The sequence below is a fragment of the Mytilus californianus genome, unplaced genomic scaffold (genome assembly GCF_021869535.1).
Source record: "Mytilus californianus isolate M0D057914Y unplaced genomic scaffold, xbMytCali1.0.p SCAF_7, whole genome shotgun sequence".
In the NCBI taxonomy this organism is placed as follows: Eukaryota; Metazoa; Mollusca; class Bivalvia; order Mytilida; family Mytilidae; genus Mytilus; species Mytilus californianus.
The window spans coordinates 94401030-94418170 of NW_026262723.1; the positions used below are offsets into that span (position 1 = coordinate 94401030).

Below are 17141 nucleotides of genomic sequence, written 5' to 3' on the forward strand. Positions count from 1 at the left end.
ACTTCATTTGAACTTTGGTGGATAGTTGTCTCATTGGCAATCATACCACATCTCCTTATTTTTATATTTATAACATTATCCTTTTGAAGATTTTTCAGATTCCTATTTTTGATAAAATTGATAAAATGTTCTCTGTTTAATACTTATTAAAAAAAATATAAAAACAACACGTTATTAACTCCATGCGTCCGAATCGCTTTTCTGGATTTATTTTCATCAGGAAAGCTTAAAGCCCAATATTTTAAAGCCGGGGATTTTTAAGAACCGAAACAGTTGAAGAGCTGTATGACCAAAAAGTACCGAAAAAAAATAGCCAAATTCATCTAAGGTCAACTTTGCCTGAGAGAGTTGAAACCTTAGTTTATTTATAATTTCAAAATTTATAAACGGACAATTTTAGAAAGGTTTGTTATAAATCATGACAGTACCGAAGTACTGACTACTGAGCTGATGATACCCTCGGGGACTGATAGTCCACCAGCAGAGGTATCGACCCAGTGCTGTAAAAAATGAAAACAACACGTTATTAATTCCATGCGTCCGAAGCGCTTTTCTGGAATTACCTTCATCAGGAACGCTCAAAGCCGAATATTTCAAAACCGAGAATGTATAAGAACCGAAACAATGTTAGATTAAGTTTGGGATCAACACGGTTTATTACATTTAACAGTACTAATTTTACTACAAAATACTCTCATCTCGAAAATTAGTGATGATCGATGACAAACTGACAACTCCACGGCAAAAAACGGTATAAAAAACACAACATAGAAAACCTATGACTGGGCAACACGTACCCCACCCAAAACCGAGGGTGATAATAGGTGGTCGGGAAGGGTTAGCAGATCTTGCTCCATATGTGACATTCGTAGTATTACTCCTATAAAAGTAATATCAAGTGGTCATTCGTCACGCAATAGCGGATTGGTAATTGACCCTTATCTACCATAAAACATCACCAAATTCGTTACCCATCAGTCATATACTTTTTTTACCCTGAAACTTTACCAAACGTGAAATGTACGTATAAACTCGGTGATACTTTCGGGGATTTCAAATTCGAGGAAAAGAGAAAGGTATCGTGGCCACAATTGGAACATATCAGTCGTCATCTGTGAAACATTGAAGAGCTGATAAAATCAAAAAGGACCAAAAATACAGCCAAATAAAGGCAACAGTAGTATACCGCTGTTCGAAACTCATAAATCGATAGAGATAGAAACAAATCCGGGTTACAAACTAAAACTGAGGGAAACGCATCAAATATAAGAGGAGAACAACGACACAACAAAAACACAACATTAAAATGTAACACACACAGAAACGAACCATAATGTAACAATAGCCATTTTCCTGACTTGGTACAGGACATTTTAAGAAAAAAATGGTGGGTTGAACCTGGTTTTGTGGCATGCCAAACCTCCCGCTTTTATGGCAACGTCAAACACAACACCAAAACGACAACATCACATGACAGGACCACAATACAAATAAATGGGAGAACATATAGGACAAAGAAACACACGAATAATAGCTAACAAAAGGTACTAGGCTTAAAATTCAATACGCCAGACGTGCGTCTCGTCCACACAAGACCAACCAGTGACGCTCAGATAAAATAAGTTTGAAAGCCAAAACAAGTACAAAGCTGAAGAGCACTGAGGACCAAAACTTCCAAAAAGTTGCGCCTAACACGGCCAGGGTTTTCTGCCTGGGACAAGAACATCCTTATTATTTAGAATAATTTATAATTTTGCAAACAGTAAATTTTATAAAATGACTATATAATAGATATACATGATAAAACCGAAGTGGGGACTAACTACAGAATAAAAACGGATACATTACATAAAACAACTTAATCCAACACATAAAAATATACAGCCGAGTTAGCCAAAGCCTCAACGCACAAAGTGACGGCACATTTGAAATTCTAAAAAAAACACACAAAGTGACGTCACATTTGAATTTGTAAAAATATTTCCCAAAAATAAGATAGGATTAGGATTGATTCAAGATAAGATTTGTAATACTGACATTACATTTATTAATAACAATGAAAATTACAATACTTATTAATATCAAATTGTGGTAGTAATTAGATAATTAATTGTATTATCTAGCTATGTCGATGTTTCTTCTGAATCAAACTGTAAACCAAATATATCGTATAAATTTCGTTGAACCAAACTAAAATCTAATAAATGAAGGGGGTGATTAATTATCTTTACCATAACACACGAATATAACAGAAAAGACGTTAAGACATTTGACAAAATCCGACGAGAATAACAAATATAACATCAAAATTAAATACATGAATTTGGGATAGAAAAGTACGGTGACACGTCTTATAGCAATGCGGTTTCACACTCAGCAAAACAGTCACAATCGGGAATAAGTCACGTTCGGTAATTAAAAGATCAGACGACGTAATGACAAACCACAATCTAACACGTGGTAAAAATGTCCTTAGTTAGTTTGGACAAAGACACATCGTATGGATCAACCAATTCGTGATGGTGTCCGTAAAATTTACGGAGTGTCATTTTTAATCTGTCCTCCTCATAACTTTGTTGGAGCACTTTCTGCGTAAGGAGCACACTCCTGTATATGAAGTCCGTATAGTTAACAAACATAGTTAATTTATATGAAAATACATATTTATTCAAGACATTTAGACAAAAAAGTTACCATCCGATGTTTCATATACATTGACATTGACATTCTGTAGAATATAATCCATTTGAGAGGGATATTTTCGTTAATATCCTTAGTATACAACAGAAAATTTAATTGTAATCACTACGCCTACAGTAATATAATGCCTATTTCTTCTGACGTAAATAGCTATCCTTCGGAAATAAAATATTTATAATTTCTGAATTACAAGAAGTGTAAAAAGTGCTATCTATATTTGAAGATCAGCGATTCCTGAAAGTGGTGTAATTAACTGACAAATTGGTTTTCTTTCATTCAAACATTACGTAACAAATAAAATGTGTGTTAATTTGAAAATGCTAAATATTCATTTGTGAAACCATTATTTCGATTAATGCATGTTTCCCTTATATCACTTTTTTCAAATACGAAAATAATTGAGTTGTTCCTCTTTACTCGTTGGCATCATAGTAGGACTCACTAAAGTATACTTAATCCATTATTTTCCGTTAATTTCTTAACTGTGTTCTTTTGTTTTGTCATTAAACCAGTGTCCAAGGTAATGAAGGATTGATCAGTCATCAACATGTTTAATCCAGACACATTCTGTATGTGCCTGTCCCAAGTCAAAAGCCTGTAATTCAGTGTTTGTCGTGTGTTGTTTTCTGACATATTCGTTTTTCGTTTATTGTTTTGTCGTAAATCAGGCCGTTGGTTTTCTCAATTGAATTGTTTTACATTTTGTCATGTTGCGGCCTTTTATAGACGTCTATGCGGTATGGGTTCGGTCACTGTTGTAGGTCGTACGGTGACATATAGTTGCTACGACATTTGGACTCTGATTGATTGTTTCATTGGCAATCATACCACATCTCATTATTTTTAGATCATTTTCCTTAATATAAAAACTCATTCTGAAACTGACTACATTGTCTTCAAGCGATTGACTTTTTCACTTTTTAAATATACATGTAATAAAATGCAGAATTGCTTGATCGAACAAAACATTTACTTTGTTACCTCCATATTAAAGAGTTCGTATTCATCCATTGAATGTTTACCCGAGTGGCAAATATAGTGGATATGGTCTATCAATTCAAGACACAAAATCACAACGATCACTTGAAAAAAAATAAGTAAAAGCGTTTAATCATAAGACTAAGTAATTGGTACGGTGTGAATAGAAAATGTTATATCAATTCATTACAATACGTCTCATCTCCCAATGATACAAAGAACAACATTGCGTAAGGGTAACCATATACATATAAAGAGAGTCATTCTATAATAATTATAAGTGGCAATGACATTAGATCAGTACAAAGAATCTGTTTATTATAAAATGCATATATACATTATTTACACAATATAATATTTCACCTTCTATATAAATAAGACATTTAAACAGGTTTCTGCACAGCTACGAATCAAATTGATATCTAAAAATAAAATTGCTAATATCCGTTGATCATTTAGAGACATTAAACCAACATAAAATAAATCTTCCTTAATATCGTCAAATAATCGACTTGTTAAAACTACATGGAATTCATCTTCGAAAATATTTTTACACGTGTCACTATACTTCGTAAAAGTTTATTTTTAAATCTTCCTGTTTCGATTCTTGATGGTGGAAATAACATCAAAATGAATCCAATTTGTAAATGGCATTGGAAATTTACAAATTGAATACGTTTCATTTTCGAATCTTTTCTAAATGAGTTATATGTACGAAGTTTAATGCCTCTTGCTGTAAAAGTATTTTTCCACTGATCATCATAATATATAACATTTTAGACATAATACTATAAACAACTGAGGTATAGACAATACATTCTGAAATGTTACACAACTGTTCTACATTGTACTCAAAAAAATTTTTCATACATAGAAATGTAATTGTATTTCATATTTCATATTACATTCATTTACATAACGCATATACATAGATTCGTATCATTTTGTCTTTGAATAATTTAAATTTGGATGTAACACGTCTTCTGATTGGCTGAAAGTTTTTTGTCTATCAGCTCGTAGACATAATTTTGTCATGTGACCGTGACGTCATTCACGTTTTTTTTTCATGATTTTCTCCTTGAAAATGGAATTTAAAATTAAATTATTAAAGGAATGACTGCAATATTTGTTCTGTCTATTCGAAATAAACTAAAAAATGCAGTGCACACTTTTAAATAACCCGCGCAGTTTGCACCACATTTCTGATGTTATTTCTTTATAGACAGAAAAAATATTACAGTCATGGAGATTACCCTTAGACTTACTATGACATTTTAAACTAAATGAAACCTTATAATGATGTAGCTATGTGTTCGTTGTTAAAACTTATCCTTTTGGGCTGTTGTTATCGTTTGTGCATTAACGTTTAAACGTGAAAACGCTCCATGGCAAAAAAATAGGAATTTACGAAAGTCCGAATAAAATAAACCAAAAATGAAATTAAGGAACGTAAAACCATGTTTTAAATAACCATGAAATAAAAAAAAACGAAAATAAAAATATGTATTGAAACAAAATAAAAAAAGACTACTATAACTATTGAGCAAAACGAAGTCAAAATAAATTCAAACGTAAGCTTTTGGTGCTCTTCAAGTGTAAATAACTTCAGTTAAATAAAGTTACAGTACTAGTATTCATAGTTTACAGTTCAAAGAAAAAGTGTTTGGTTGATTTGGTTTGGTTTTATAATGATTTGAAATGCCATTACAGCTTGACAAATAGGTTACTACTAGGAACATGGATTCACTCAGTTGATATGGGACCCGACTTCCTCTATATTTAGGTTACTGTCTACATGTGTTTTATGTACTGGTGTGGGTTTTATTATCTTTTTTGTCCATTGTTTTGTCTGTCTTTCGATAACTTAAGGTTATTGAAGGTTTATTTGTTGTTTTCCTAATATTTTGCTTAATGTTATTCCAAAGTTATGGCGAATAGCGACTTCTTATAAACTTATTATAGATTCATACAGTTGCTTCCATGCGTGTAAGCCTTCTGTAGGAATCATTTCATTACAGAAACTATCATCAGATTCAATACACGTGATGCGTTCCCAGATATCAAGTAACGACTTCGGCATTTTAGAAGGTGGTATGTTTTCTATCATTACTGTAATAAGCAGATTTCTGTCTTCTTGAAATATCTGCATTCTTGCCATGTCTAGTTCAAATTTCCCCCATTTACTCTCAAGATAATTCTTTGTTATCAAGACTAATATCTTTTTACTATTCTTCATGGCATCCATAATATTGTCAGCAATATATAATCCTGATAAAAAGTCTCGTTGGTGGATACACAAACTCAGACCCTTTTTGCCTTCCAAAAATGGCACAATTTTTGTTTTAACAATTTTATAATCTGATTGATGATAGGCAACGAATGCGTCATATTTACGCCTTTCAATCTCTGTATCACTATCATGAAGTATTCTGTATTTACGACGAATATTGTAATACCAATATTTAAGTGCCATTCTATACTTATACGACCATGCGACTATCATAATTAGTACTACGAGAGAAAATGTCAGAAGAGCAGAAATCAATAGCCATGTTTTTGCCATACAACTTACCTGAATTGTTTGTAGGTTACGATATGTCCATGATGTGGTAGTTAAGCTTCCATCGGTATATTGACAGGTATAGTTTGCAACATTGTCAAAAAATATCTTTCTTTCATTTAACCATTCAAGGAACGTAAGAGTTTCACAGTTACATTTTACTGGATTCTTGAAAAGGTAAATCATTAAATGCTTTCTTTCAGTCTGTCTTAAAGCTTCATCTATTTCATTCATGATGCTCTCTGGAAAATATTCTATTTTGTTAGATCTTAAATCCAAGGTGGAAAGTTTAGGGAAATCTTTGACATTTATAGGAACGTATGGGAGTTTGTTATTTCTTAGAATCAGTGTTTCCAATGATCTTTTCTGTTTAGTAAAAAGTTTCGTATTGATCAATTCAATTCCATTTCCCGTGAAATCAACGTATGAAAGATTCAACATATTATAAAGTAATTTTGAATATCTTTCCTTTGGTATCACGGATCTCAAGTCCGCTTTTTGTAAAACAAGTTTCTGTAGACTTGGAAAGAAGTTGAAAAAGTCCACCGCTAAATCAGAACATGATGATCCAGAAAAATTCAGCATTATTAAATTAGATAAACCACTCATAGTTCCGGCACATGATGTAAACTTATTATTAGCTAAATCAAAATGTTTCAATTTGTTTCTTTTTGAAAAGACGAGATCCAAGTTAAATTTGGTAGATATGTAGTTCTGGTTTGAAACATTTAGATATTCTAAATTTTTGGGAATAGGTATAGGCAAATGTATATTCTTACTTGTGTAGTTTGTTGTCAATAATTTGTTTATATTGATATGTGTTGAATAATATAATCTTTGTTTCGAAATGTCAATTTTTTTTAAATTCTTCATTGAAAAAAATGGAAGAATCATCAAGGGTGAGAAATAAATTCTAGGAGTTATTGCATTTTCTGCTAGATTTAAATTTTGTACGCAATGTATATATGGCATTGTTAATGGGTCACCTATCTTTATATCAAGTATTTGGTTTCGATGTACGTCAATAGTAGTTACACAAATACTTCCCAGTGTAACCATATTGTTCTTTGTTATAGTATCAACTTCGTTCGATCGATAATTCCGGTGAAGCAATAGAGATGACATATTACGGCCATGAAAAATATGAAAAGATGGTAATAAGCTCGATATCTTCAGAAACTTGTTTTCGCTGATATCTAGAGTTGTCAATGACTGAAGTGGCACAAAAGCATCCTTATCAACTGAAACGAGATGACACTTTAACTGCAGATACGATATAGACGAGTTTCTTAGATTAACAAATGTTTCATTTGTCAACTTTGTGTATCCACACGGTCGTAATGACAAAGATTCTAAATGTTGCAGCTTCCCAAATCCTGTTCCAAATACTTTGCCATCAAAACCATTTATAACAAGTTGGTTCAGGTAAATCAGATCACTTATCTGAACATCTGGGTAGTTTGTCATTTCCCCAATGTTATCATTCATACCTAAATACCTCAGTGATACAAGCGGATCAAAGACACCATTTGGTAATGAGTGATCTCCAAATGAGTTTTTCCCCATGTCCAGACATTCTAGTTCTGACAAGAAAACAAAGGCTTTTTGTTTTATTTCTTGTATTTTACAGTTCACTAATATCAAAATTCGCAACTGTGTCCACTTTGAGAAAGTATAATGCAATATAATGGGCAACAAATTGTCTCTAATGTCTAGAAAAGTTGTATTTTTTGGACATTGTTTCTGAATGTTAGCTATATCTTGTTTCCGACAAGTGCAGGTAATGTCATTGGTATTTTCAAAAATTTTACAATTTTGTTCTGCAAAAATAGCAAGAGAACTTACAGAGATGAAAATTATGAATGGAACATATAGGTCATTTGTTTTCATTTTTGCTTCAGTTAAATCTACAATAGAAAAAGGAAAGAAATTATGAAACAAAGCAATGTAGAAAAACCTTAATTTCTTATCTTGTTTGCTTAATTCGATATAAGAAGATGTGGTATGAGTGCCAATGAGACAACTCTCCCTCCAAGTCACAAGTTGGATGTAAAAATATTCTTCTATGTGTTTTCTTCTTTGACAAAGTGTAATAGTTCGCAGAACCGGAAAGGTACGTTGGAATGCACGATTGCTTGGAGTAAAAGATATGATTTTATACTTCATTGTTTAGCTCAAACATAAGAAACTTTAAAAAATACTAGTACTTAATGTTTGCCTATTATGCTCAAGGGGACAATTCTTTATCAAAGTTCTGCGTGTATACAGTCATGTGTTAGAATATTATGCATATATAAGATTTGAGTTTTTTAGAACTTTATGCATAATATTGTTTTATTCCTGATATCTACTGTTATTTGATATACATACAAAAGTAAAAAGTACGGGAAAATATTGATAGAGTCGGTATGAAGTTGTTTCATAACTAATATCTATAAAGCTCCAGTTTTTTTATAAACTTGAATCTGCAGTTGAAATGTATTTATGCATTTTACTGGATGAATGATAACTGTCAGTCCAAAATAGTATCAACTAGTATTAGCTATGAATTAGGTAGATATGAATTAAAGCATCCGCTACTTTGTACATTATATTCACATTTTACCAGTACTGGAGAAGCCCTGTAATTTTCCATTTCAAACTATATATTTCAGTCAAGTATACGCGATATCAGGGGTAGTCTTCTGATGATTTTGACAATTAGAGAATATATTTGAATAAACGGCAGAGTTGAGATAAAATCTTTTGAAACCCTTGGCGATTTAGAGCTTGGCACATTATATAGACATCAGCTTTTCTATTGTCAAAGACCGTATATATATTGACCTCTTAGGTTTTGAAATTTTCTGATGAAGGTAAAGTAAGGCGACATTAGTTTTTCGATGTTCAAATCGCGTACATCAATTAGGAAAAGACAAACTAAGGTAATAACAAAACTGAGGGAATCTCATGAACTTCAAACGGAACGAGACCAGCTCAGGAAATACGCTTAGATAACAACAAAAATTGTTTTAATTTTAATTTACTAGCACTGGGTCGATACTGCTGCTGATGTAGTCGTAAGACTCTCAAGACATTATGGTTAACAAAGTGTTGTACAAAACGCTTTAGAAAGAAAACCACTCGACTTTTAGGATTGAAGTATTCAATCTTTTTGTATCTTATTATTATATAATTTAGAAATGGAACCAGTGCTTCAAAAATGACATGATTTAAATACTTGATGATGCTATTTTTTGAAAAGCCTCGAATTGTGTTTTGTAACAAATTTCATTACAAATCATGGGTAGCAAAAAAATTATAACAAAAATACCAAAAAACTCCAAGGTGAATTCATAAAGGTGAATTCATAAAGGTGAAATCCTTAAAAACTGACATAATCAAACGTTATCAATCAAGGGAACGAGTGAAAAACAACTGTCATATTGCTGACTTGATACAGGCATTGTCCAAAAAAAATGTTGGGTTTAACCTGGTTTTATAGCTAGCTAAACCTTCCACTTGTATGACAGTTGTGTATAGTTCTGTTATATTGACAAAACTGGGGGAGCAACTAAAACAGACATAATAGGGATCCATCAACCAAAATTGTGTAAACATACATCACAACTGACTAAAAAAATTAAACAAACATACAAATAAATCTAACACCTCCTTGTAGAATGAATGTCCTACAGTAGTAATCAGTGCTTCAGTACTTACATGGAATTAAAGATTTAAAACCAAATTATAAATTAAGCGTCAACAATCGCGTCAAGAAAATTAAAAGACATCACATTAAAGTTAAGGGATTAAACGTAATTATAAAAACAAGGCAATGGTGTGTAATTTCTGATAAGACAACTATCAGCAAGAGACCAAATGACATGAATGTTAGCAGCTATATGTCACCGTATGACCTTCAACAATGAACATAACCAATCCATACCGTTTAGTCTGATATAAAAGGCATGGCAAAATTTGTAACAACTCAAACGAGAAAACAAACGTCCTGATTTATAACCAAAAAAATAATGAAAAACAAATATCACCGACATTAACCAACTCCAGGAACATATAAGAACAAACTGTAACAAAATCAGTTTGAAATGGCATATCTCAATAGATTGGTACAAAGCACAAAAACAACAAACATAAATAATAAACACAAAAATGACCGATCTAAGAGTACTCGCAGTTATTGAAAGCTATTTCAAAGCCAATTACAACTTATAAGTAAATCATATTCTCACAGACTATATTAGTCAATTCAAAAAAAGATTATACCTTCAAAAGATTCCTTATGATGCAGAATATCTGTGGTATGTGTTACTCTAGTGATTATAATGATAACATTAGGGAATAATATTTTCAATGTATTCATAATTCAGCTCTGGTATATCGTATCAACTGGGAGATGTATGCTTCATTTTCAGGCGCAGCTGGAATATTGCTAAATAGAAACGGAAAGTTCACAATTGGGAGGCTGATATAATTAATTTCGACGTAAAGTGGTATCCTTCATTTCAATTTCAAGGGGATATATGAGTTCATTGTAGTCACTAAACTTTGAATTATTTATTGAGAGAGCATTATCTATATGGCGGATGTGAAGTTATATGATAATAATAGCTTCTTTCCATTCTACCTGAGAAACTCTTGCCTGCTGAAAAACACGTCCTCCAAACGTAACAAATATATTGTGGCGGTTAACGGTTTTTAAGTATAGATCTTTTAATTCCTTTAAATGTAATTTTAAAGTAGAGAAAATCTACTGAAAATATATGTGAAGGATGTGTGTCACAAATTATTGGACAATCAAAAGTGAAAAACGCACTTGGCAAAATAATTTTAATAACATGCCGCCTATAAACGAAATATATTGATCTGTGAGTTATTCAGATTTAATGTATAAAAAGTAAAATAACAAAAGTACCGAACTCTATTGAAAATTCAAAACGGAAAGTCTATTATCAAATGGCAAAATCAAAAGCTCAAACACATCAAACGAATGGAAAACAACTGTCATATTCCTGACTTGGTACAGGCATTTCCTTATGTATAAAATGGTGGATTAAACCTGGTTTCATAGCTAGCTAAACCTCTCACTTGTATGACAGTCGCATAAAATTCCATTTTATTGACAACTATGTGTGAACAAAACAAACAGGCATAATAGGTAAAAATGTTAAAAATAGGGGTACAGCAGTCAACATTGTGTTATCATCTTAATATCTATATAAACAAACAAATATGTCAACAAGGAAAAACAAAATGGCATAAAGACAAAGCACATAAGCAAAATTGAAAGACAAGAATACAAAAAATGACCATAGCACAATAACACAATGGCGGGATGTATAAGTACCGAGCCACGCCAAAAGGATATAACCAAAAATGGACTAAACAGTAAAGGTAAATAATTTACAAAGACAAATAAAAGAACCCTATAACACGTTATTAAGATGATGAATAATGTCAGTACCTAGAATCTATACTTCAAGACCATCATGTATTATTTGTGAAGTTGATACGAAATATTTATCAACAAGGTCTTGGTATCTTCCGATGAACTTTTTTTTTTAGAAAAAAGGACGAGACGTTATTTGACGTAACCCTGGTTCATCAACTTTTTGCTCAAACACTGGTTAAAACAAACCTTAAGTCAATCTAGGCTTCTGTGGTCATTGGTGGTCTAGATCCTTTTTTTATATAAACATAGGATCAACTGGGGCGAATAAGTGAAAACTTTATAAACTTTGTGCGTCCGAAGCGCTTTTCTGGATTAACCTTATAAAGTAACATTCAAACCCAAAAATGTGAAGTCTAAAGGGTGTATAAGTTCATGAGTAGCTTTATGACCATAAAGGACTTAACGAAATAGCCAAATCAATTTGAGGGGACTTTGCATAAGTCAGTTGGAAACATAGTTTCTCATAATTTCTATATTTATCAATGGAAATATATAAAATGCGCTTATCATGTAGGAAAATTTGTACCGTTTATATCATTAACAAAGATATATATGCTATTAATGACATCGAACTGTAGCACTGATTACTTAGCTGCTAGAGCTCCACCAGTAACGGCATCGACTGATTGATAGAAAATGGGGAAGGGGGTGGGGGGATTTGTGCGTCCGAAGAGCCATTCGGACTGACCTTCATCAGGAACGCTCAACCCCATAATTTAAAAAAGTATTTGAAAACAGGATCAGCTTTGCTTTATGACCAAAAGTTCATCTAAAAAAAATAACCAAATCCTTTTGAAGAAACGTTGCCTGGGGTAGTTGGGGCCTTGTTTCTCAATTATTCTAACTTTATCAACAGAAAATTTCAGAAAAACGAGGCTGGTGCAGTCAAATTAGTTTCGTTAATGTTATTAAGAAAGATATGATAAAAAGTATTCGTGTACCGAGGCACTTGACTACTAGGCTCATGATACCCTCTGGGATTAGCAGTCCATCTGCAGCGGTATTGAAGAAGTGAAAGAAAATAAATGATCATAAAATTAAAATTATGTGCCTCCGTAGCACTATTCTGGGTTTAATACCATCGTCATTGAAGGCTCAATGCCAAACATTACAGGGTAAAGGATGTATAAGTACTGGAAAACATAAGACGCTATATTACCAAAAAGGACAAAGATAGCCAAATTTATGGTGTCGATTTAGTCTTTTTTCCAACTCTGTTGGAGCAGTTTTTGTGTCGGAGCACACTCCTGTTAATGAGGTCGTCTGTATAGCGTTAATTTGGCAGAGCGTAACGTACTAATTTAGATACTATACACCACACGATAGTTGAGGTAACATAACCAATCCCAAGTTCAGTGGGATGTATTACATGCAAGCATGTACTGAATTGTTGGTAATTAAGTGACAAGACATCAATATATCTGAAAGTAAAATAAAAGAACTTTGCACGACGATTTTTCATGTTGTCTTTCAGAAGGTTTTGTGTCAATTCAGCTTCATGACTACAAAAACAAGTCGGTCAATCGGGTTGCATAATAGGAATTCATTATAAATCATTTCAGCATTGCCAACTGAATTGATCATACCCTCGTGGAAAAGAAGCCCCACAAGCAGTGGTATCGAACAAATGCTAGGAAATGGAAATAACACTTTATAACTTTTGTGCGTCCGCAGCGCTGTTTCCTTATTGTAACAACATTTTGTATGAATTATTGTTTGTATGCATGTTATATTTTGCTGTTGAATATGTACTGTGTGCATTTGTTTGTTTGAGCGCTTCAATGAAAATTAGACAAGTTATAATTGATATTTCCTCTTTGAAAAAAAATATCATTATTATAATTTTAACACCCGAATGTCATTCATAGGACGAACGAGAGTCGTCGGACCGAGACGTCAATAAATCGTTATTGCAAGTTGTTGCAAACTGTGACATGAGAACTGGATACTAAACAAAATCAACCTTCCATCGTGGCATTGCGTTTCAAAAATCAGGAAACTCAACAGTTTGGGGTTTTATTTGTATCTTTCTGAGTTGTTCTTATAGCATTTTATAGGCAAGGGAGATCTTTGATAGATGATAGATTTATAACAGTTTGTCAAGACCCGTGACGATTTAGAGCTTAACATATGGTATATATTACATTTGAACACTCTCAAACGTCCCCATCTCCCCAAACGTGTCCAATTCCCCCAAAAGTGTCCTTAAAATCCCAAATAACCCAAACGTGTCCGATTTCACATCCCCCAAAAGTGTCCGATAATAGTCATTCGCCAAAACGTGTCCCCTTTAAAACGCCATAACGTCTCAAAACTCAGCGACGTCAATAACGTTTACGATAATTCACTAAAGAGAAATAACTTTGTATGTATCACAATCATCCCTGATACCAGCCTTATATTTTATAATCGTTAAAAAAACATGTATAACTTAAAGGTAACGTTAAAATACGTTAAAACAGTATGCGTAACTTACAAGTTGCGAATTTAAGCCATTTAACATTCGTGTGACGCACAGTTCATAATTCTATTGTGATGTCCTGTTGTACAGTCGTAAATTAATGGGAGGTGTCCGTAGTTATTCTGTGGTTTACATGTTGTAATATACTATTATATTATTTATTTATGTATCTCTCTGTCCTGAGTGTTCTTGTATTTATTTGTACTGTATTCCTGTCACGTTATGTTGTCATTTTAGCGGTATTTTTAACATTGCCATATAAGTGGGAGGTTTGGCTAGCCATAAAACCAAGTTCAACCCACCATTTTTTCTTAAAATGTCCTGTACCAAGTCAGGAATATGGCAGTTGTTATCAAATAGTCCGTTTCTATGTATGTTGGCGTTTGTTTTTGTAGCAGTTCAGTGTTTCTGTTGTTCCGTTGTTTTCCTCTTATAGTTGATGTGTTTCCCTCGGTTTTGGTTTGTGACCCGGGTTTTGTTTTCGCTTAATCGATTTATGACTATTGAACAGCGGTATACTACTGTTGCCTTTATTTAAATATGCATCCTCTTTTTAACTGTAACATTACGTTAAATTTATTGTTAAAGAGGTAATAATCGACAAACAGAAAATATTGGATTAACTGATTGTTGCTTACTAAACATTTTGTGACAATTATTTCATGCATATTTAGGACAAAATATTAATTGATTGTTGGATGCGTAATGTCCAATGGCAAATATTTCATGCATGTTTAGAAGGACAACATATTAACAATAAATTCAATAGGTAGAACACGTTTTGGCGTTTTTAAAATACGGACATCATTGGTCGTTCACAAAAAGGAGACGATTAGGGTTCATTTGGACCCGTATTGGGGATTGGAGGTTGATAAAATGGACACGATTGGCCGTTCATAAAAAGGACACGTCTTTGCGCCTTTTAGCAGCTAGATAAGTTTTCGTAGTTCAGTGACGTTTGGGGAAGTGGACACGTTTGGGGGGATGGACACGTTTCTGAGTGTTAAAATTGAGAATGGAAATGGGGAATGTGTCGAAGAGACAACTACCCGAACAAAAAGTCATATATAGACATGTGTAAACTAATTTATCTTCCCTCCTATACATTTTTAGGAATAGCATTGGTTAATAGCGACCGCATGGAGACCCTGTATATTTAATATGGGGTTAATAGGCGTGGTTTATTTTAATACACGGTTAGTAGTGGTGTTACGTCCTTTTATAAAAACAACACGGCGTTGAGGAAAAATGTAAAACGTTTCACCAGAACAATAGATGAAGAAATTGATGATAAACGATTGAAATAAACGAAGAAAACACATTAAAAGCTAACAAGTTGTTATTGTTGGCATTTGTTTTTGTACAGGCCAATGGAAGTGGGTTCTTTATATTGAAGACTTGATCACTTTGATAGGCCACTAGTCTAAATGCCACATGTGAAGATAGCCGGTAAGATAAATTCGTTACACAGTGTGCTAGTGACCTACTACGATATATATTTGGTCAGTAACTTCCATATATATCGTATTAGGTCACTAGCACACTATATTACTAATAGTATATTTGATTTATCAATCGACGTATATCCCAAATGTCTTTTATCCATGTTTTGATTAATGTTTAATTGTCTGTGTGTAAATAATTTTTACCGAAAGATGCATCCTTGTTTTATTTTTAATTTGGAATCCAAAATGAAATCGGAAATAGGTGTCTTACCTTACAATGTTAATACATGTCAATTCGCTTGTATCTTTGTTGTGTTACTGATTGGTAACCGAAAATTCAATTTATTTTTTTGATAATAAAACATAATGTGTAATACATCAAAAACAAGGAAATATTTTAATGTAAACAGTCATTTTAACTCCTTTCAACTAACTTATCAGGTGAACTAAATTTCTAGTTAACATTTTCTAAAATATGATTTTATACTATAAGAATATTAAGTTTCCACTTCCCTTTTGACCTTACTTAGATTTGGCTATTTTGTTTTGTTTCCTTTTGGTCATATGCGATTTATAACAGACCATTCTTAAATTTCCAGTTTACCAATTTAGAAATAATTAGGAAACTAAGGTTCCAACTTTCTCAGGCAAAGTTGACCGTATGTTGATTTGGCCATACTTTTAACGTCCATTTTAGCTACTCAAGTATGCAGGTATCTATACATTCTCGGCTTTCAAAATTCTAGTTCAAGATAGCTTGTTCCAATGTCAAATGCCATGATCTAAATATTGATAGTCTTGAAGATCAGAAAATTATTTTTTATGGAGCATACCGATAGTCCAGGTAGTCCCGGGTATTTATGAGTCAACATTGGTAATGAAAACAATCGGAATCGCATGAACTCCAAATGGAGTAAACCCGTAAGTTTCATTGACAGAAAAGATTATAATTATAGAGTATGGAAATGAATATTCAACACAATAATTGTAGCCCCCAAGATGAAAAACTTGTTTCGTATATCATATACTTAGGCAGTATACCGATGTTCAGTTAACTCCTCACAAGTCCAGTTATAAACTGAGACTACTATTACACATATGAAATAGTAGTCGGGTGTTTTTAAGACAAAATTAGTAATGAAAAAAATGGGAATCGCATAAACTCCAAATGGAGTGAGACATTGAAAGAACAGGTGATAATTACTACAGAGTATGGTTATAAAAGAGGGGCGAAAGAAACCAAAGGGACATTCACACTCATAAGTCGAAAATAAACTCAGGAAGCCATGGCATAAAAAAGACCAAAAAACAAACAACAGTATACAAAACACAACAAAGAAAACTAAAGACTGAGCAATTCGAACCCCACTAAAAACGAGGTGATCTCATGTGCTTCGGAAAGGCACGCATATTCTGCTCCAAATGTGGCATCCTTACTTTTGCTCATGTAGTTACAAATCCGACGATAAGTCTTAATCGGTAAGTCACAATCGAGGAAAAGAGGACGGGATGGGTGTTACGACAATTGGAACATAGAAACGGTCA

The 17141-nt window shown here is 32.9% G+C and overlaps 1 protein-coding gene across 1 annotated transcript; it reads right to left on the reverse strand.

The window, feature by feature from the left end:
* Window positions 1–3783: 3783 nt before the first annotated feature.
* Window positions 3784–6978, reverse strand: LOC127708696 (toll-like receptor 4). Its single transcript, XM_052213813.1, has one exon. It carries the CDS (start codon window positions 6845–6847, stop codon window positions 5624–5626), a length of 1224 nt encoding a protein of 407 aa, XP_052069773.1. The 5' UTR covers window positions 6848–6978; the 3' UTR covers window positions 3784–5623.
* Window positions 6979–17141: the final 10163 nt, after the last annotated feature.

Bases quoted from the DNA above. Each gene is read 5' to 3' on its own strand.
- LOC127708696 (XM_052213813.1), bottom strand. From the start codon at position 6,847: ATGAGTGGTTTATCTAATTTAATAATGCTGAATTTTTCTGGATCATCA.